The sequence below is a fragment of the Cucurbita moschata genome, unplaced genomic scaffold, assembly GCF_002738365.1.
Source record: "Cucurbita moschata cultivar Rifu unplaced genomic scaffold, Cmos_1.0 Cmo_Scf00009, whole genome shotgun sequence".
NCBI lineage: Eukaryota > Viridiplantae > Streptophyta > Magnoliopsida > Cucurbitales > Cucurbitaceae > Cucurbita > Cucurbita moschata.
Window position 1 is genome coordinate 558958 of NW_019268525.1, and position 20467 is coordinate 579424.

Here is a 20467-nt window from a genome sequence, read left to right on the forward strand (position 1 = left end):
TTTCGTTAAAGTTGCAATTCCTGCAAGTTTTCTTAAACTGAAAATTAGTACTTATGGCTTACCGGTTGAGGCTTGCCTGGAGGCAAGATTCTAACTTCTCGAAACTTATGGCTTCTTTGGACCATAAGAGGTTTGTACCTATCGTATCGGAAGCTTGAGCTTCTCTGAAAGAACACTAAGGCTTAAAGTCTTTACAATTCTTAAAAAGATTAGAAGAATCGTATTATAGTTAGCCCCAATTTTTCAAAAATAATAAAGGTTCGAATATGTATGTAATGCTAATAAATAAGTTGTGGCAATTCTACCACTTAGTATTTGACTATCTAAGCTTCAAACACATTGTAGTTCGGGACAAAGTGACTTTCGAGCGTTCATTGACTATTGAACCACAGCAATTCAATTATACTTTAGCAAAGAGGTGAGAAGATGATTAAATCTAACTTCATGAGTTTTTTGATTGATGAGAATAGGACAAGGCGATTAAGAGATTTCTTGTGAGGAATATTGTTGAGCAGGCTGCTGTGAGGGATGTCCAAGAAGCCTGTGTCTATGATCGTAAGTTATTCTGTCCATTCATACTATCGTTTTGTTTACTTCATATATCAACGATGTCTTTATTCAGTGTCTAATATAGTTTTTTGTTTTCTGTACAGAATACACTCTCCCAAAGCTTTATGCCAAGATGCAATACTGTGTTTCCTGTGCTATTCACTCACATGTTGTGAGAGTTCGATCTCGTACTGACAGAAGGAATCGGCAACCACCACAGCGCTTCCTCAGACGCAGGGTTAGTCTTTGCATAGAATATTTATTAACTTTAATTTATAATGAGTTGATCTTGGCATAAAATATTTATAGCTTTGAGTCATCATGAAGTCATGATGTTCACAGTGCACTTGATGAAGTTTGTTCATCTTTATTTACTCTTATTATTTGATGCGCTCAAACTTTTACGGTGGGCAGCCAAAAGAGTATGTGCGTCATAATGTTATCGTTGCTTCTCTATTATCATTGATGGATATGTGAAACTCTTCATAGGATCCAGCCACAATTTTTAAAAGATTAATTAATATGGAGACTTCGGAGGCTTTTGCATTTGGTACTTTGTGTTTGCATGCTTGTTATCAAATGAATCCGTAAATCTTTATGTTTTGACAACTTGGTCAAATGGTTCCCCTACACTTATTGCAGTTTGACATGTCAAGCTCCTTAATTGGATTATGTATCATCTGTCTGTCTAATACTTTGATTCAGCAGCCATACTTGGAGTGGCCTCTGATTCTTTGTTACCTTATTCTATTTGTGTTTGTTTCAGGATGATCAGCCAAAGCCAGGTCAGCCAGGTCAGCCAGGCCAAGCACCTCGTCCTGTTGGAGCTGGAAATCCTGCTCGTGTGTAAGGAAATCTTTTTATGGCTTTTATAAGCAATTCGTAGGAATTTTGTTATAGTCACTCTATTATAGTTGGGTTTTGTCTCCTGTGGATGAAAGTGAATTTTAGAATCAAATGGAAACTTACCCGACAAATCTGCAACTTAGAAGGAGCTACAAACCACGTTTATTGAGTTAATTTAATTGTTTTTCTTTTCAGTTTATTGTTTAGATTGGCTGTTCTCCAATTTGTTTCTTAATCAGTCATTTTACCATGCTCGAAACCTGACATGTTGCCCTCCCTCCATTAGTGATATCATTTGGAAGGGCGCTAAAGTTAGATTCATTTTCCAAGATTATGGTATCAGACCAGAGAGTGTTGAAACATTGATAAATCAAATTCACCATAACCCATTTGGTTAAATTTTTAGGTTGATTGGTGATTAAGCAGAGTTGATTGGATTAGCGTATGATAAAGCAAACACTACATGTTTGTCCCTATCCACACCATTAGAACGAAGAATATATGCTATATGTGTATATAATAATAATAATAGAAAAGGTAATAAAAAAATAAAATAATTTATCACTAGGATGAATAAATAGGGGAGGGCATTGAGTATTTTTGCAAGGCAATCTACTTGTGAGAGAGTTTTGAAAGCATTGAAACCATGGCTCTTGCTGGAAAGTTAGTGAGTGAAGTAAGAGTAAACATAGCAGCTGAGAAATACTACAAAATCTGGAAACACGAAGTTTCTCAGGTTCCCAAGATTTGTCCAAAATACATCCAAAAAGTTGAAGTTCATGAAGGGGATTGGGACAGCCATGGCCATGGCTCAGTCAAGATCTGGCATTACTCTATCGGTATGTATAAGTATTACCATTTTTGTTTCTGTTTTCATTTGCTTTCATGAATGCCCCCTAGCTCCTAAGTAATTGACCTCCTTTTGTTTATGTGATCTTATCATTTTTGTTTTTGTTTTCATTTGCTTTCATGAATGCCCCCTAGCTCCTAAGTAATTGACCTCTTTCTGTTTATGTGATTTGTTAAGATGGTAAGGCTGGGTTTTTCAAAGAACGAGTGGAATTCGATGATAAGAATATGGCAATGATTTTGATTGGATTGGATGGAGATATGTTCGAGCATTACAAATCCTTCAAAGCAACGTATAAAGTTGTGCCAAAAGGACCAAACCATTGTCTGGCAGTTATGATACTGAAATATGAGAAACTACGTGCTGACTGTCCTTCTCCTTACAAGTATATTGATCTCATGAATGGCCTCACCAAGAGCATTGAATCTTACCTTCAGTAATAATGCTATCTATACGCATAGATTTGAGCTTTGTTTCCCCTCTTTCATTCTAAGCTTATGGGTTATGTAATACTAATTATAATAATAATAGATAAATAATGGTCACTCTCATGTAAAGAGGGATGAACTTTGAGTACTATGTTTGCTTAAATATATAATATGTTATGTTTGGATATGTGTCAAAAGTTTTTATATATTTTCGTGTCCCCTAAAGTTTAAGATACCTAATCGTCCAAACTTTTACACCTTTCCCTTATAACTTTCTTATGTCGGTGTCGATTGATTGATAAATAGTTAGGGTTTTCTTATTCTGCTAGCTCGTCAGGTTGAGAAAATTGTGAAGAATTTCCATTTTATGAGCTTGTATATGAGCTTGTAAGACTTTAATAAAGAATAGGAAATAAGCTATGCTTGTGTAATAAGTGGCATTCTCGGATGACGACTTATGTTTAAGTGATTGGGGAGCAGGATGTATCTTTATCTTAAGATTGAAGTTTCAAACGAGTGAGATTATAATAACTTAACTAGCTGAATGAGTTCAAATTAATGTCTCTAATCACTTTGATGCCTATTAATTTCATGGCTAAAATCGATTTATAACCCCAATTTCAAGAATTATTTATTTGATTCCAACATTTAATCGTAATTCCTGCATTTAAATTCTTTTTATACACTTACGAAAGTAAGGACCCGATGACAAAACTAAATTGATTAAGATATAAAAGTTGCTAAATTTAATGGATATAATTATTAATTTAAAGAGTATAATTTTATTTTTTGCCTCATAATTTTATATAAATTTCTCTTTAATAAAAAAAGCTCAATATATTTTATTAGTCATGTTTTGATCGTGATCGAAATTATTCTTCCTGATCAACTTCTGAGAAGTTGTGTAATATTTATTAGATTCTTTTAGGGAATAATCCTTAAATAACCCAATTTGTTATTACATTTTCAAAAAATTAATAAAAATATCCCCAACCTCATTAAAATATTTAAATTTGAAAAATTCCTATATTATTCTTAAACTTTAAAAAATATATACGATAAGATATTATTATTATTAATTTTGGATGAAAATCATCGATACCTTATTTTAAAAATACACTTAAACTTTCAATAAATAACTTTGGATGATATTCTTAAATTTTAATCATGCTTCAAAAATATCTTTAAATTAATTTTTTTTATTGGTACTCTTCATTTTTTTAAAAAGTTAAAAAATACCCTTATTTTTTATATTATGTTTAAAAAATATCCATAAAATTTTAAAAATAATATTAACACTCTCTTCAAAAAAGTTCTTACATTCAATATATGAACGGGACCACACCTCATAGATTATCTCTTTTTGTAATATTATATTTGAAAGTGATTATTTTTTAAATAGAATATTTAAGGTAAGAGTATTCTTAAATAAAAAGGTAAAATATTTTTGAAATTTTTAAAAAACTTTACGAGTATTTTAGTTTCTAAAAAGATTTAAAGTCAGAATATTTTTTAAACATTTTAAAAGGATTTTTGAAACTTTTGAAAAATCACAAATATATATATTTTTAATTTAAAGATATTTAAAAATGGTAAGAATATTATTGAAACTTTTTAATTTCTTCTAGAGAAAATAGAAAGTTCTAGAAGTATTTTTATTAATTTATATATATACTTTTTCTTTTCTAATTTACATTCCAAATTAATTTTTGTAGAAAACTGTTTTGAGAAAGAAAAGTAATTAAAAGAAATATTTAATTTTTGAAAAATAGGGTAACCCGATTTCAAAGTTTAAAGATATTGTTTTTATTTGTAAGTAAACTTTATTATTATTCCTTTTTTTTTTGTCCGTTTTAAGACATATTTCTATTTCTTAATCTCTCTCTTTTTTTTTTTCTAATAATCTTTTCTTTATTCCATGAACATATTCTCAATTCGTGATCGATCCATGTCGTGTTCGAATCGTTTCGTGCATTTTTCTCTAAAGTCTAAAACTTTATTCTTGTCTCAATGTTTTATAATATATTTTTTTCTCTGTCATAAAACTCTTTAACTCAAAATATATATATTTTTTAATATACGATCGATTTTTTAGTTCACCTAAGTACCATAAATACAATGACAAGAAATTAAAGATCGAGAATTCAAAATCTAACCGAACAGATAAGGAAATTCCCCCCTCGATGTGCTAACTTGACTTCTTGACGGTCTATAGTCAGAGAACATCTATGTTATAACAATAGACAAAACATATATGGTAATCAAAAGAACGAAGTTCATAAAAAAATATATTATAACTTAATTAGAATCTTTAAAAGATGGTAATTAATATCGCACATATTGAATGATGTCGATCCTACGTAGATTAAGATATATATCAATTGTATCAACCTACCGCATAAGGAGACGTGTTAAAAGGAGTAAAATAAATTAATTATATTTATTTTTTCAAACATGTATAATTAAAATTTTAATTCGATTACCATACTAATTATTTATAATTAAAATTTTGTACCATTTTATTAAAATCATATATTTGAGAATAATTATTAATATTGTTTATACTTATTATTTATAATAGGCCTTGAAAATTAATTAAACTGATGTGAAATAATAAAATAAAATTCTTACATGTAATTATGAGAAATAAAAATATATTATTTAAAATTATGATAACATTCTCTATCTTAATTTATTTTATTTTAAATAAATTTAATTAATTAATTCATCGTTTACAAAATTATTATAATTAATAAATCAGTAATAATGTACTTAAATATATAATAATTTATTTTGACAAAAAAAATTATTAAATAAATAAATAAATTGCTTATTTATAAAATTATTAATTTTATGAATGATATTTAAGGTAAAGTTTGATGAGGTTAAAAGTGACATTTAATAGAGGTCGTTAAGGCGGCAGGCAAATAGTGAAATATTATTTTCTTTGCTTTAATTATTAGAAATTAGACAGCCAATAAATAAGTATCCACGTGGATCGAAATGATTTGGTTTGGGATAAATATAATAATTTTATAGTGGCTGATTAACATGCACCGTCATCCTCAATCCTCCAAATCTTTAACAAACTTCATTAAAAACTCCAAAATGTCCCTGTCCTTGTTGCATGCATAATCACGTCATCCATATATCATAATTCCATTCATAACTTTACCTTTTAATTACAAATAAATAAATATGAACGTTAGCTTAATCTAATAGTAACAGCTTTACGATGTGTCAATTGTCTTACGAACTAACACATTGTAATTGTACTCGTTGGACATTCACAGTGATGGAATGATCGAGAGTCCTTTGGTGGAGAAAATAAAGGGTTGTAGGGTGTAACTATTGCTCGTGCTTCGTAACAGGGTGAAGATATGAACAAAGAAGAGGGTTTTACGTAGGTGGTCACTTGACTATTGAACGATGCAAGAAGCTGATGATAATAACTCGAAACTAAATTACAAAAACCCTAAAGTCAACTTTAGCTCTACAAAGATCGGAATTTGAATAGATATTTTGAAAGACGAGGTAGAAAAAAGCAATGATTTGAACCATTCAAAATTCGAGTACATTAGATGATACCCAATGGACGATAGTTTACTTTTTGGTGTGGCCGAAAGAAAAGACATGCATAAGAATGAATCTCATTTGTTTCTTCTTATAAACCCTAATCATCATAACCTTCTCCCTTTCCCCCACCAAAAAGAAAAAGAAAACATTTAGAAAAAAGGAAGGCAAAAGTGGGAAAATGAAAGAAAGGTTGGTTGCGTGGTTTAAATTTGATGGAATTAGAGGACATCGTAACACGGTAAGTTGCTATCATACGAGCTCGTGTCGTCGTTAACCTCACAATTTTAAGCTCATCGCTAGTAGATATTGTTTTTTTAGCCCGTTACGCAGTTTTGAAATGCTTGACCAGTGCCTCACACAGGTGATTGACTTTGATACCATTTGCAACAGCTCAAGCCTATTACTAGCAAATATTATCCGTTTTAGTTCGTTAAGTATTGTCGTCAGTCTCACGATTTTAAAACACGTTTGCTAGGGAGAGGCTTCCATACTCTTATAACGAATGGTTCGTTCCTATCTTCAACAGATGTGAAATCTCACGCTTCTATCTACTAATACTCAAACAAAAAGCATAATCGAACCCAATAAAGTAATAAGACAAAGAGAAGCAAAATGTGGTCAAACTCTATCATTACTTTCACCATTAGTGTTCCTCTGTTTTCTAAAGTCTATGAGTGAAAGAAAGAGGAGAGAGAATGAGATGATAATCGAGAGAATGAAAACTGTGTTCTATAATATTGTATACAGAGACGTTCATTTAACTTACAGGTCTTTTAATGAGACGGGAAATCTCAGTCTTAAAAGAGAATTTTCCGTCCTGAACTAAATGGAGACAGGGACGAGATTACATTCCCTGTCCCGAGCTGCCCTACCTGTTTCACTCTTTTATATAAATATATAATAACTTAGGGTAAACGAACGAACGAACGGACGAAGGTATTTATATAATTAAATTAAGTTTAGAAAGCACAATGAATGGAATGAATGACCCACTTGAAGATCCTAATAAATACACCATCTTCATCCTTGCTCCTCATCATGATCCTCTCTATAAAACCACTTTACCATCCCCCATTTTCATCTCCAAAAGGAACAAAAGCAAACCCACTTCTCTCCTCCTCCATACCCAAAACCTCCAACATGGCTCATCCCAACATCATCAGGATCAGAGCCCTTCTTCTTCTTGCCCTCACCGTCTTCGTCTTCGTCCTCGCTGCTCGAGTTTGCAACGCTGCCTGCCGTCCACCGTGCTATGGCGTGGCTGTCACAAGAGCTCAAGAACATGATGAAGACATGGAAGAGGGAGCTTTGGATGATGAAACAAAGGACAATGATCCTTACCGAATGTACGGTGATGTTCCAAGCCCGGGTGTTGGTCACTGAAAAAGCTTCCATTTTTCAGATCTATATATCTATATATCTATCTATTATATATATATATATATATATATACACACGGTGTTTGGGAGATTTGGAGACTTGGAATAATCTTTGTATTTATTTTTTCTACCTCTCCTTTTTCTTCATTTTTTTGTGGGGTTTTGGTGAAATTATTACCGTTCATGTTTTAGTGTAAATTAATAAATGAATACAGTGGTTTGTTATATATTATTGCTTCCCCATTATGTTTTTTTTTTTTTTTGAAACGGGGAACAAGAGTTAGATCAGTTACTTGAGAAGTTTTAACTCGTCGGTTGACTTGCTGATAATGTTAGAAGACAACCGTCGATATCTGATGGTAAGATACCTACGGTTATTGTATCTTTGAAAGCGAAACAACTTTAAAGTAGCAATTTGAACTACTCTCACTTAGTTTTATATCGGATAAATAGTTATGTCCACTTAGTATGAAAAAGGTTATGTTTTCTCGTAGCTATTTGGAGCCTCATCCATAACAAGTTTCTTATTGTTATCACATATGACCTAAGGCATAGTTTTAAATTAATATGAGCTATTGGGTCGGCTCGTGTTCGTAACATGGTTCTCTAAAATGATACCTACCATCTTTGATGTTGTAAAGTTGAGTATCAGGCCACACGTATGACATACACGTTATTATTAAACTTACATGAATCTTTCAACTTTTTAAGACATGAATACTCACTATTGATATCGCTTTTTTAATAATATATTTTCTGTATATCGACCCAATCTTTCATGTCAAAATCAAATATGCAATGGAGATTATAACATTTGATAAAGATATTAAATATTAATATGATAAAGATATAATTTTTTTTATGTATATAAATATATAATAATAATGACTGTGTCGAATTTTACTCGCTAAAAAAGTTATTTGCAAAAAAGTCATTTTCTAATGGGCCTAATGGGCCATGAGTCCCAATTCATTTTCTGTTCATGGCCCATTGGGATTTTGACCCATTACTAATTTATGGTTTTACTCTACCCTAATTAAATGTTTTTTTTAATGCTTTCTTACTTCAATTAGAATTTATTTATCAACTTAATCAAGGTTTGAACTCAATTATTATGATTTTTTTAAAAATTTTGGTAGGATTTAAATTCATTTTTTCTAAAATTTAGGTCTTTTTAATGTTTTTTTTTTCTTAAGTGGTTTTGATTAATTTTTATTGAATTTATCTTTAATTTTTTTACCCCAAAAAGCCTTCTTGTCTCTGAGCCACATTCACCATTCCCAAAGCTTACAAAATCTAAGCCCAAAAGGGGGGAAAAAAAACTGACATCGCCATCATCAAGCCCATCACCATTGAGGAACAACTCAGAAGCTTTATGTATATCCAAAAAATGGAGGTTCTGATTAAGTGGGTCATCAACATCACCACCAAAAGAAAGATAAAAGCTAGAGAGTTTCAGCAAAGTAAAACTTAAAAAATGGTGGAACACTGAAACGAAGAAGGGCATTGAAACAAGCATTTGATGTAATAAAGGGCATGTTCTGCACGATCTTCCTCAATCTTTGGACGGGTAGGCCTTGATTTCTTCATCCTGTGAAGTTTCTAGCAAAAAAACAAAAAAAAAAAAAAAACCAGAGGAGAGAGGAGAGAGAAATGGACGTTTTGGTGGACGCTTCGTTTGTGTGAGACTAATTTGCAACTGTCATGCGCTCACGTGATCTTCTTTCCTTTTCATTCTGCCATTTCTGATTCCCACTTCTTCTTTATTGTGAGGAGGAATTTCAGACGCCATTGAAGGAGAAGCTTGTTTTCTTCTCTTCTCTGAAGAACAGAGGCTAACACTAACAGTGAGTTTTCTGTTTTACCAACTGGAAAGAGAGAAGTGGCTTAGAATCTTGTCAGGTAATGATGAGGGCCCATCATCTCCATTCTGCATTTATGAGCCCCTTTGCCAAAATATCCCTAATATACAAAAACTACTCTGTTTTTGAGTTTTAATGGCGGTCCTGATATAGATATCAAGTGGGTTTACTGAAAAGTGAGGGATATAACTGATACAACTTTTCTTTTCGCATCTTATCTCCATTTGCAGGTGAATGAGGGGTTTTCTGTAAGCTCTTTTTTCTTCTTTTTCCTTTGAATTTCATTTAGATCTACAGCTGACTGAGCCCCACATCAGGATTTAGCTTGAAGATCGAGATAAAGAAGCTATGGATCTTGAGCATGGAAACTGTTGGGACACTGACAAGGTTTGTGTTCAATCGACTCACTGTGCTTCAACTTCACTTTTTTTCTTCATTTCTAGAAACACCCAGTTGTTGAATCGGCTCTAATTTTGGGTTTCTTTCAGAAGGGTTCTTGGAAAACGGTTCTTGTATTGGCCTATCAAAGTCTTGGCGTCGTCTATGGCGATTTGAGCATCTCTCCGCTCTACGTTTACAGAAGCACTTTTGCTGAAGACATCCAACATTCAGAGACCAATGAAGAAATCTATGGTGTTCTGTCATTTGTCTTCTGGACTCTCACTATTGTCCCCCTTTTCAAATACGTCTTCGTAGTTCTCAGAGCGGATGACAATGGCGAAGGTAAGAAGAAGAAGAAGAAGCAGATGTGCTTAGAATTGAAAAAGAACCAATACCCAGATGATGAATTGCTTTCAAATCGCCATTGCAGGTGGGACTTTTGCTCTGTACTCATTAATTTGCAGACATGCCAAAGTGAGCCTTCTTCCCAACAGACAAGTTGCAGATGAAGCACTTTCCACTTATTTACTTGAACATCCACCGGAGAAGAAGAAGCAATCTAAGGTTAAATTGCTGCTGGAGAAGCACAGTGCTCTGCACACTGCCTTGTTGATTCTTGTTCTTGTTGGGACTTGTATGGTGATTGGAGATGGGCTTCTCACTCCAGCCATTTCTGGTACTGTTCGTCATCTTCTTCTTTTTCCATTTTCTTTCAGTCCATTCAAGCATTTGATTGTTTTGGTTTTTGTTTTGTCCAGTTTTCTCAGCTGTTTCTGGACTTGAATTATCCATGACCAAGGCTCACCATCAGTGTAAGCACCTTTTTGAGAAAACGAGTTTAAGCTTAGTGTCCTCCTACTGAAGATTTAACATCCTATTAGCAATCATCAGTGGAACAAGAGACCAAACATGTCAAAGAAAAAAAAAAAAGACCAAACATCGAGGACTATGATTGTTTTGGTGTACCTCTGACTATTTGTAGATTTTGTAGGAATGTTGGACTTGGTCAAATAACATTAGGACAAACTGTTCATGGACTTGGTCAAATAACATCAGGACAAGCTGTTCATAAAAGCTATGAGTGTATTAATAATCTATGAGCTATACATGTTAACATGTTTAACATTACATATTATATAGCTCAGTACAAGTTATATAGCTAAAATCAGGAGGTTACCTTTGTGCAGATGCAGTGGTTCCAATCACATGCTTTATCTTGGTTTGTCTATTTGCACTTCAACACTATGGCACGCATCGTGTTGGCTTCTTCTTCGCTCCCGTTGTATTGATATGGCTACTCTGCATCAGTACCCTTGGCATATACAATATTATACAATGGAATCCACATGTTTATCAGGCTCTTTCTCCGTATTACATGTTCAAGTTTTTGGAGAAGACAAGGAAGAGCGGTTGGATGTCGTTGGGTGGAATATTGTTGTGCATAACAGGTAAGATTAATACATAGAATGCTTATGAGGTTTTGCAGGCTTATCACTGGTTTCCTGTGCTGGAAAGCCAAAACAAATTTTGATTGAATTGCAGGCTCAGAAGCTATGTTTGCTGATCTTGGTCACTTCTCATACACTGCAATACAGGTTATTCAGTTTTCAATGGTTTCTTAAGTTCTAACTTTCCTTTTCAGTTGGTTCAAAACATGGATAGATATCATTTTCATGAACAAATGGACTGACAATCCTGCTCTGTCCTGTCTGCCTCACCTCCCTTCAGATTGCTTTCACCTTTCTGGTGTATCCAGCGCTCATATTGGCATACATGGGCCAAGCTGCTTACTTATCTCAACATCACACCACCACCAACAACATTGGCTTCTACGATTCTGTTCCAGGTATCAATCACTGATAAAAGAATCTCCAAGCTATCATTCTAGAAGTAGTGTGATGTTCTTCAACTGTTTCGATTTCTTGCGAGCTATTTTTATGAGACTACTGATAATGGCTTTTGGAAACAGAGAGTGTGAGATGGCCAGTGCTTATAATTGCTATACTTGCATCAGTAGTTGGAAGCCAAGCAATCATTAGTGGAACATTCTCCATTATTAACCAGAGCCAGTCCCTTGGGTGCTTCCCTAAGGTGAAGGTTGTTCATACTTCTGACAAGATCCATGGCCAAATCTACATTCCGGAGATCAATTGGGCTCTTATGATTCTCTGTGTTGCTGTTACCATTGGCTTTAGAGACATAAAACACCTCGGAAATGCATCGGGTGAGTTAGTCGCTATCCATACTTCATTTCCAGACGTCTTAAGCTCGGTTTTGCTCACTTGAAATACAAATATTCCATTCCTAACAATCTTGTTTGCAAACTTTCCACACCGATACCGTAATTACCAAGTGTTGCAGACTCTTGCTCCATTCTTCCTGATTGCCTATGATAAGTATTAGCTTGCTTCAAAGTTTAAAAAGGACGGTCGAAACCATAAAGTACTGATAGCAGTTGGCCACTTATTTTTACTTTGCAGGTCTAGCTGTAATGACTGTGATGCTTGTGACAACATGTCTTACATCTTTGGTGATTGTTCTCTGTTGGAACAAAACTCCCCTTTTGGCTCTCTCCTTTTTGATCTTCTTCGGGTCTGTTGAATTGCTCTACTTCTCAGCTTCACTCACCAAGTTCAGGGAGGGCGCTTGGCTCCCCATTCTCTTAGCTCTCTTCCTCATGACCATTATGTTTGTTTGGCACTATGCAACCATCAAGAAGTATGAATATGATCTTCACAACAAGGTTTCATTAGAATGGTTGCTAGCATTGGGACCAAGCCTTGGGATTGCTCGTGTCCCTGGCATTGGATTAGTCTTCACTGATCTCACCTCTGGTATTCCTGCCAACTTCTCCCGGTTTGTCACTAACCTCCCAGCATTCCATCGCATCCTTGTCTTCGTGTGTATAAAGTCGGTACCAGTTCCTTTTGTACCTCCTGCTGAGCGGTATCTTGTTGGACGAGTAGGCCCAGCAGCACATCGGTCATACCGGTGCATTGTTCGATATGGCTACCGTGATAATCACCAGGACGTGGATTCGTTTGAATCTGAATTAGTCAAGAAACTGGCAGACTTCATCAGCTATGACTGGTACAGAAAACAAAGAGGAAACTCTAGCAGTGAGGACGATGCATCATGTTCAAATGAATCAACAAGTGAGCGTAGGCTGGCTGTGATTGGAACCGTAGCATTTGCAGGTGCATCTGCTTATGAAGAGACTATGCAGCCTGCGAGCGGATCAGTCGGGTTCCAAACTGTCGACAGCATCACTGATGTGATCGAAATGGAGCCACTGGGAGAAAAAAAGAGAGTCAGGTTTGCTATAGACGATGATTTTGAAGGTGACTCCCAAGCTGAAACAGAAGCCCTTCTGCAGGAAGAGCTAGAAGATCTCGTAGCAGCCCAGCAATCAGGGACGGCGTTCATTCTCGGGCATTCACATGTCCGAGCTAAACAGGGATCGTCTCTGTTGAAGAGACTGGCTATTAACTATGGCTATAACTTTCTGAGAAGGAACTGCAGAGGCGCAGACGTTGCTCTTAAGGTGCCACCAGTGTCTCTTCTTGAAGTTGGCATGGTTTATGTTGTATAGCCCTCAACTGTTCTTTCTGTTCTCTGTCCCTGCTCATTTTGTAAAGATACTGCTTCCTTGAATTAAAGCTAAGTATTTGACCATGTAATTCTCTTACAAAACCAGATGAATTATCTTCCCTTAAACCTACAAAGGATGCTAATTCCGATATGTGATGCTAAATCGAAACTAAGCCTCGTAGAAATTGTGCTAATTCCCATGCCCTTTCGAGTCTCGTTTGGATTGTGTCCCTACACAAACATGTGGATCCAAGACTCAAGCCCTACCACAATCACAGCCATAACTTAACTACTAAACAAAATCCTAAGATTCATAACCAAGTGGCCCTAGAAAAGAAAGAGTGGCATTCCCAACAGATAATTGAACGACAAAAAAGAACAACAAAATCAAGTGGCCCTAGAAAACCAAGAGATCAAGAGTAAGAAACACAACCACGTAGCTCCACAGCAACCACAGCGCCCAATCTCTGCCGACCTCTAATCTCACTATTTTTCTTTTTTCACTCACTTATAAAACAGAGCGACTCCTCGTCCACAGCGAAATCGTCAAGATCCCCGCCAATTCTTCGAATCTCAGCCTCAACCAAACGGCAGCGATGGTGGCGATTTCTCCATCGCACGTCGGATTCACATCGCAATTCGGGCAGGGATGGAAGACGGCGAGGGAGATGACTCCCGTCAGAAGCTCGAATCTGAGAGTATCAGCGAAATCGACGGAGAAGGGCGAGGAGAAAGAAGACGGCGGTGAAAGGAAGAACAAGCAGTCGCTGTTTAGCAGCGTGACGGAGGCGTTGGATTTCTCTCAGGTCCGGTCGAGTCGCGACGCTGAGCTTCTCGATGACGCCCGCCAGGCCACCAAAGCCGGCGGTAGAATGAGCCGGGAACAGGTAAACGTTAGTTACAGTTAATTTATTATTCGGTCTAATTAAAAATATAAAATAATTACAAAAAAAATAACTTTAACACATAATTTAATTATTACTTTCACAATTTAACGAAAAATATATTTATAAATATTTCAAATAGATTTTTGTTTATGACGTAATATTACAAAAAAAATAAATTAAAATTTGTAGTGATTTTTTTTTATGACGTAGTATGGAGCTCTAAGAAGGAAAATAGGAGGGACTTACAAGGACTTCTTCAAATCCTACATAGAAGGTAAGTAAAAATTTATGTTATTTATTTATTTATTTAAATTAATTATAATTATAAAAATAGGAAAATAAAATTGGGGTTTTGATGAAATTTAGTGGATGGGCAATACGTTGAAGAAGGGTGGGTGGACAAGACATGCAAGGTGTGCAAGAAGGACACAAGGGGCGAGGCAAGACAAGTCGACAAGCTTGGACGATATGCTCATGTTGCTTGTTTGGAAAAATCCAATTCTTCATCGCCCAATTTCTTCACCAAATTCTTCTTCAAATGACTCATAAATCCCGAGCATACGTACATCTGAATTTGTGTAGCGTGTATTTAAGCATCTCTCTATAGTTAATTTTCACGATGAAATGATTATATTCTTCATTCTCTCTGTACCATGTATTTATAGTTAAAAATAGATAGAAAGACGAAAAGTCAAACCTTTGACTCAATTGGGTCTAAAAATCGAGTAATTCACTTGTGGGTGGTGTGCGTTTTGCACAAACTATGGAAACCCAAGAAGGCCCGATTGTGTATTTTGTTCGAGGGAGGATTGTTCGAGCCCTACGTTGGTTAATTAAGATGAAAATCAAAGTCAAAGTGGACAATATCAAATCAATATAGAGGTCGTTGTTTCTCATTATTCCAAATATCAATTATTCAACGACTCCGTACCTAATAACCCTCGGTCCAGCATTAGAAACCCAACACAAAAAACATAAAGAGATTCCAAATAATATCGGTTAAAGATTGGCGAAAGATCAGCTTCCAACATTTAATATCTTCGATTTGTCAATGTCTACGAAACTTATTCAATAAACTATTCTAAAAATTATTCGGCTGTGAATTTTGATATTTTATCTTTTAATATTAAACTAATCAACTATTTATTATCTTAAAAAAATTGAAAAGGTACAGAGTGGGTTTGCTTATGATTTATTTGGTTTAGTTTCTTTTTACCATCATTTATAAAGAAGAATAGTAGTATTGCACTCAGTGGGGAACAATTTACATAAATGACAAAGTTACACGGCTCGGTGTCTCTGATGTGAGATCTCATAATCTACTTCGTTAAAGACTAGTGTCTGCATTGACACATCGTCCATTGTCTGCCTATGATATCATTTATAACAGATATTGTCCACTTTAGCCCATTACGTATTGTCGTCAGCTTCAAATTTTTTAAAACGATCATACATCCTTATAAGAAAGGTCGGTAGAAATGTGGGAGAGAGTGGGAGGCACGCGTTGCACAAGTTGCTATAAGCTGACAAATGAGTAGCCATCTTTATGTGCTTGAGAGATAACCCACTACTCACTTTCCAAGCTTTTCAATACATTAACATCCTTATGTGGGAGAGAGGGCCTGGTGGGATAACTTCTTTTTTTAGGACATTTTTCATTATTTTATAAACCCAAAACAAATTATTCAATTTTTTTTATTTTTTTTTGTTCTTGGTTGCACTGAATGTGGACTCGGTTGAACTGATTAAATGTATCAGCTTAGTTAGAGGTGAATATGACAACACTGAATATAATCAACCTCACAGTTTTAAAACGCATCTATTAAGAAGAAGTTTCCACACCCTTATAAAAAAATGTTTCGTTTCTTTCTCTAATCGATGTGAAATCTCACTGTTTAGGTACATAATTATTTCTCGTCTTGTCCTAGCTAAGCTACAGCTATTAGCTAATGGATTTGTGATTCATTTCGATTATCACTCAAACGTCTCGTCATTTTTTGTTTTTAACCTATTTACTGTCTCATCTAGCTTATTCGAGCGTTCGTTCATTGGATAACTTCTAAATGATGAGAACCACAAGTTTAGTTAAATCATTTCTAAGATATTTTTTTTAATTAAAGAAATATTCTCTTGGAAAAAAAAATAATGAGGAGATGGGTTTCTTATCAGTAAAAGTGGCATACTTTTGGTGGATACACTTTCCTTTACTTTATTTATTTATTAACATTATCTCGAGTAAAGTAGATTAATAATAATTTTCACGTTATATATAAGAGTTTAGTATTCAGCAATGCGTTTTGTTTTAGTATGGATATATATCTTTCCTTTCATTTTATATGTTGCGTATATTGAGTTAAACCGAGCCAAAGTCTATGTGGTGTGGTTGTGTCGGTTAGACAAGATCGCCCAAATTGGGGTCTAGATCATATAGGTTGCCTTGGGTCGGTTAGACTAGTGTCGTGGTGAAATAAAAGTGGGTTCAATTTAGGCCCAAGGGGTCCCCCAAGATTGTAACTCAATGAGCCAACCACACCACTAATAAAGCTTGTCACAAACACACAGTTTTGAGGTACTGAATACGTGTATCAGCTTATTTATAGCCATTTTGACAGATCTATGAGCACATCCAAGGACCTTGATTCTTCTCTTTCTTCTTTCTTCTTTCTCCCTGTTTTTTTTTTTAATCTTAATTTTCTCGAAGCCAAGCTCTTATTGTGTTTGGCTTGGTTTCTCTAATGGAGACCAAAGATGTCACCCAAGATGGGACTGTGGATCTTCGTGGCGAACCTGTTCTTGCTTCGACGACTGGAAAATGGAAAGCCTGTGCTTTTCTCGTAGGTACGAGTCACTGATATTGTTTGCTTATTCGAACTTAAACTCGCGTAAATTTGTTTTTGGTTTAATTTGTTTTTAGGATATGAAGCGTTTGAAAGGATGGCGTTTTATGGTATAGCTTCGAATTTGGTGAATTATTTAACGACCCAACTTCATGAAGACACGGTGTCGTCGGTTAGAAATGTCAATAATTGGTCGGGATCTGTTTGGCTTACTCCCATCCTTGGAGCTTACATAGCTGATTCTTTCCTCGGCCGCTTTTGGACTTTCACCTTCTCATCTCTCATCTATGTCATGGTAAACCCTTCATCTTCTCGTGTTCAGTCCTATTTAGAGATGTTCATGGGGTAGGGCGAAAACCGTCCCCGTTTCTTCCTCTTATTTCAATCTTCATCCCCATCAAATTCTTCATTTGCTTTTGCGAGAATTCTCCATGAGAAGATGGGGCAAGGGGTTCAGGGATTTGGACAGGGTATGGGACAGGGGAGGGGATGAAGATTATTAGTGAAGATTATTAGTCCCGGTCTCCAATCCATTTTAGCTAACAGAGAAAAATCTCTGTTCGTGACAGTTCTCGATCACAAAAACTATCCTAATAAATTGTAATGTTTTCATTGATGATATACAAATTAGTATCAAAATTAAAGTTGAGGCATTTATACACAATTTTGTATCAGGGAATGGTGTTTCTGACTATGGCAGTATCAGTAAAGACCTTAAAACCAACGTGCAACAATGGTGTCTGCAGCAAAGCCACGCCCTCACAAATAACCTTCTTCTACATATCTCTCTACACCATCGCCCTCGGCGCCGGTGGCACCAAACCAAACATCTCGACCTTCGGTGCCGACCAGTTCGACGACTTCAACCCAGCTGAGAAGCAGATGAAGGTCTCATTTTTCAACTGGTGGATGTTTAGCTCATTCGTGGGCGCTCTCTTTGCCACTCTTGGCCTCGTCTACATCCAAGAGAACCTCGGCTGGGGCCTCGGCTATGGTATTCCGACCGTTGGCCTTCTGTTTTCTCTCTTCATCTTCTACTTGGGAACTCCCCTTTACCGGCATAAGGTTAGAAAATCTCGGAGTCCCGCCAAGGACTTGATCCGGGTGCCACTCGCAGCGTTTCGTAACAGAAAGCTCCAGCTTCCGGCTAGCCCCAGTGAGCTTTATGAGGTGGAGCTGCAGGGTTGCTCCGGCGGCGGAAAAAGGCTGGTCCAGCATACTCCCATTTTCAGGTACCCTTTCCTTTTTTATCTTCCTCTTACATAATCTACACATGACCCCTACTACAGTCTGTCCATTCTCATAAAACTTCCCCCGAAACATATGGAGCTCTCAAACGCCTCCTCTCTTTAATTGAGGCTCAACTCTTTCTTTAGAGCCATCGAACAAAGTACACTTTTTGTTCGACACTTGAATTACTTTTGACACATATTTAAAGCTCATAACTTATTTATTCAACAGCTGAGAATCTTATTGACATTGTTAAGATAAGGGCATGACTCTAATATCATGTTAGGAATCACGACTTTCTATAATAGTATGATATTGTCTACTTGAATATAAGCTTTCTTGACTTTCAATTCTTTAATTAGTCAATGTGAGACTCTTCTCCCAACCATCCTCGATACAAACCACCCGTTTCGGCTTTCCTCCCACCTTCACTAAGTGGGCAGCATCATGGTGGGCGCACAAAAAAAAAAACCCATATTCAATGATCCACAGCTATTTTCCCTTTCCATTATGCCGACCCTCCAATATTGTATGAACCCACTACTAACAAGTTATTGGAACTGCCCCTCAGGTTCTTGGACCGAGCTGCAATTAAAGATGCCACAAATTGCTCAAGGCCCAAATGCACAGTGACTCAAGTAGAAGGAACCAAGCTGGTCTTAGGCATGGTCATAATCTGGCTAGCCACCCTTGTCCCCAGCACCATTTGGGCTCAAATCAACACCCTCTTTGTCAAACAAGGCACCACCTTAAACCGAACCCTTTTCCATGACTTCTCCATCCCAGCAGCCTCCCTCGGCAGCTTTGTCACCCTCTCCATGCTCCTCTCCGTCCCATTATATGACCGCTACTTCGTCCCGTTCATGCGTCGAAAAACCGGAAACCCTCGAGGTATCACTCTACTCCAAAGACTAGGAGTCGGCTTCGTCATCCAAATCATAGCCATTGCCATTGCCTATGCAATCGAGGTTCGAAGGATGCACGTCGTTCGAACCAACCATATTACGCAACCAAACCAAGTCGTTCCCATGAGCATCCTCTGGCTGTTGCCACAATACATCCTCCTTGGCTTCGCAGACGTTTTCATTGCAATTGGGTTGCTCGAGTTTTTCTACGACCAGTCCCCGGAAGACATGCAAAGCCTTGGAACTACGTTTTTCACAAGCGGGATCGGAGTCGGAAACTTCCTCAATAGTTTTCTCGTCACCGTCGTCGATAAACTCACTGGACAAAACGGCGGGAAGAGTTGGATTGGGAACAACTTGAATGACTCCCATTTGGATTACTACTATGGCTTTCTTTTGGTCATATCTACACTTAATTTGGGGGTGTTCTTGTGGGTGTCAAGTTTGTATATTTACAAGAAGGAAGCCATTGAAGCTAAAGATGGCATTGAATCCAAAGCGTTGGATACATCTCTTGGGCTACAAGTTTGATGGAGGCTAATATTGCTATCAATCTTTGTAACCCATCAAAACTTAGAACAACACAAATAATCAATCAAATTCGTCATTAAAAGATGGGATGTTTTAAGATTTCCGTCGAGTTACGAGCATTTGAATGGTATTGGTAGACACCAGCAACTCTATGACAGGGACGTTTTTCCATTATTATTGAGAATGTAAAATAGCTAGAAAAAAGGGGCGAAAGTGTGATGTCTCACGTCGGTTGGAGAGAAAAACGAATCATTTTGTACAATGTGTGAAAACCTCGTTATAGCATACACGTTTTAAAATTGTGAGACTAACGACGATACGTAATGAGATTAGATCATTATAAATGATATCATAGTCAGACACTCGGAACAATTTCAATTAAATTATGTCCCCGTCCGACAACATTTTAAATTATTTAAAAATAAACAATAATAATTGAGATTTTAGATCCCATCCTTGAATGCTACATATTCACTTCCATGTGCTATCACTCTTTTTAGTCAACCAAATTTAATCTCACATCTCTCAAACTTAAATAATTTCCCATCTCTTCCATTCCATTATCACTCTACCTTGTTAGCTGCCAACTACGAGCGGTTGAAGTCTCGTGTCGAT

General features: G+C 36.2%; 5 protein-coding genes and 1 long non-coding RNA gene across 18 annotated transcripts in view; 5 read left to right on the top strand and 1 right to left on the bottom strand.

Annotated features, from left to right (window-relative positions):
* Positions 1-1601, top strand: part of LOC111447105 (40S ribosomal protein S26-3-like) — a 22989-nt gene extending 21388 nt beyond the window's left edge. The window contains exons 4-6 of the mRNA XM_023086106.1: positions 471-555; positions 654-787; positions 1316-1601. Coding sequence (XP_022941874.1) covers positions 471-555; positions 654-787; positions 1316-1399 — 303 coding nt within the window. The 3' untranslated portion in view covers positions 1400-1601. The remainder of the gene's footprint in view (positions 1-470; positions 556-653; positions 788-1315) is intronic.
* The window catches only part of LOC111447071 (potassium transporter 2-like), a 16477-nt gene extending 2926 nt beyond the window's left edge, over positions 1-13551 (top strand). The window contains exons 1-12 of one of the 11 annotated variants that reach the window (XM_023086053.1): positions 8944-9198; positions 9414-9475; positions 9721-9738; positions 9808-9877; positions 9979-10213; positions 10302-10547; positions 10630-10683; positions 11059-11319; positions 11414-11466; positions 11600-11717; positions 11841-12095; positions 12352-13551. In XM_023086053.1, coding sequence (XP_022941821.1) covers positions 9839-9877; positions 9979-10213; positions 10302-10547; positions 10630-10683; positions 11059-11319; positions 11414-11466; positions 11600-11717; positions 11841-12095; positions 12352-13463 — 2373 coding nt within the window. In that variant the 5' untranslated portion in view covers positions 8944-9198; positions 9414-9475; positions 9721-9738; positions 9808-9838 and the 3' untranslated portion in view covers positions 13464-13551. Of the gene's footprint in view, positions 1-8943; positions 9199-9263; positions 9739-9758; positions 9878-9978; positions 10214-10301; positions 10548-10629; positions 10684-11058; positions 11320-11413; positions 11467-11599; positions 11718-11840; positions 12096-12351 lie in introns of those variants that run through there. The other 10 variants (XM_023086052.1, XM_023086058.1, XM_023086056.1 and 7 more) reach the window with 10 other exon arrangements.
* Positions 1739-2858, top strand: LOC111447104 (MLP-like protein 328). Its single transcript, XM_023086105.1, has 2 exons — positions 1739-2234; positions 2423-2858. The coding sequence occupies exons 1-2, from the start codon at positions 2042-2044 to the stop codon at positions 2683-2685; spliced, it is 456 nt and encodes a 151-aa protein (XP_022941873.1). The 5' UTR covers positions 1739-2041; the 3' UTR covers positions 2686-2858.
* LOC111447109 lies at positions 10614-11141 on the bottom strand. 2 transcript variants are annotated; one of them, XR_002711215.1, is made up of 3 exons: positions 11049-11141; positions 10838-10933; positions 10614-10691 (listed from the first exon to the last, which is right to left on the bottom strand). It is a non-coding gene; the product is annotated as an uncharacterized LOC111447109 (long non-coding RNA). The 2 variants fall into 2 exon arrangements; XR_002711214.1 differs by having other exon boundaries at positions 10614-10729.
* Positions 13552-13830: 279 nt separating the features above from the next.
* On the top strand, positions 13831-15057 carry LOC111447101. Its single transcript, XM_023086101.1, has 3 exons — positions 13831-14349; positions 14560-14623; positions 14716-15057. The coding sequence occupies exons 1-3, from the start codon at positions 14059-14061 to the stop codon at positions 14889-14891; spliced, it is 531 nt and encodes a 176-aa protein (XP_022941869.1). The 5' UTR covers positions 13831-14058; the 3' UTR covers positions 14892-15057.
* Positions 15058-16725: 1668 nt separating this feature from the next.
* Positions 16726-19951, top strand: LOC111447077 (protein NRT1/ PTR FAMILY 5.1-like). Of its 2 annotated transcripts, XM_023086067.1 has the most exons (4): positions 16726-17187; positions 17264-17481; positions 17862-18418; positions 18988-19951. In XM_023086067.1, exons 1-4 carry the CDS (start codon positions 17085-17087, stop codon positions 19850-19852), a joined length of 1743 nt encoding a protein of 580 aa, XP_022941835.1. In that variant the 5' UTR covers positions 16726-17084; the 3' UTR covers positions 19853-19951. The 2 variants fall into 2 exon arrangements, with proteins under 2 accessions (XP_022941835.1, XP_022941836.1); XM_023086068.1 differs by lacking the exon at positions 17264-17481 and having other exon boundaries at positions 17104-17187.
* Positions 19952-20467: the final 516 nt, after the last annotated feature.

Excerpts from the sequence above, each read along its gene's own strand:
- LOC111447104 (XM_023086105.1), top strand. The coding sequence starts at position 2,042 with ATGGCTCTTGCTGGAAAGTTAGTGAGTGAAGTAAGAGTAAACATAGCA. Across the intron at positions 2,235-2,422 it reads GATCTGGCATTACTCTATCG|ATGGTAAGGCTGGGTTTTTC; the intron begins GTATGTATAAGT and ends TGATTTGTTAAG.
- LOC111447101 (XM_023086101.1), top strand. The coding sequence starts at position 14,059 with ATGGTGGCGATTTCTCCATCGCACGTCGGATTCACATCGCAATTCGGG. Across the intron at positions 14,350-14,559 it reads GTAGAATGAGCCGGGAACAG|TATGGAGCTCTAAGAAGGAA; the intron begins GTAAACGTTAGT and ends TTTATGACGTAG. Across the intron at positions 14,624-14,715 it reads CTTCAAATCCTACATAGAAG|TGGATGGGCAATACGTTGAA; the intron begins GTAAGTAAAAAT and ends GATGAAATTTAG.
- LOC111447077 (XM_023086067.1), top strand. The coding sequence starts at position 17,085 with ATGGAGACCAAAGATGTCACCCAAGATGGGACTGTGGATCTTCGTGGC. Across the intron at positions 17,482-17,861 it reads CATCTCTCATCTATGTCATG|GGAATGGTGTTTCTGACTAT; the intron begins GTAAACCCTTCA and ends ATTTTGTATCAG. Across the intron at positions 18,419-18,987 it reads CAGCATACTCCCATTTTCAG|GTTCTTGGACCGAGCTGCAA; the intron begins GTACCCTTTCCT and ends ACTGCCCCTCAG.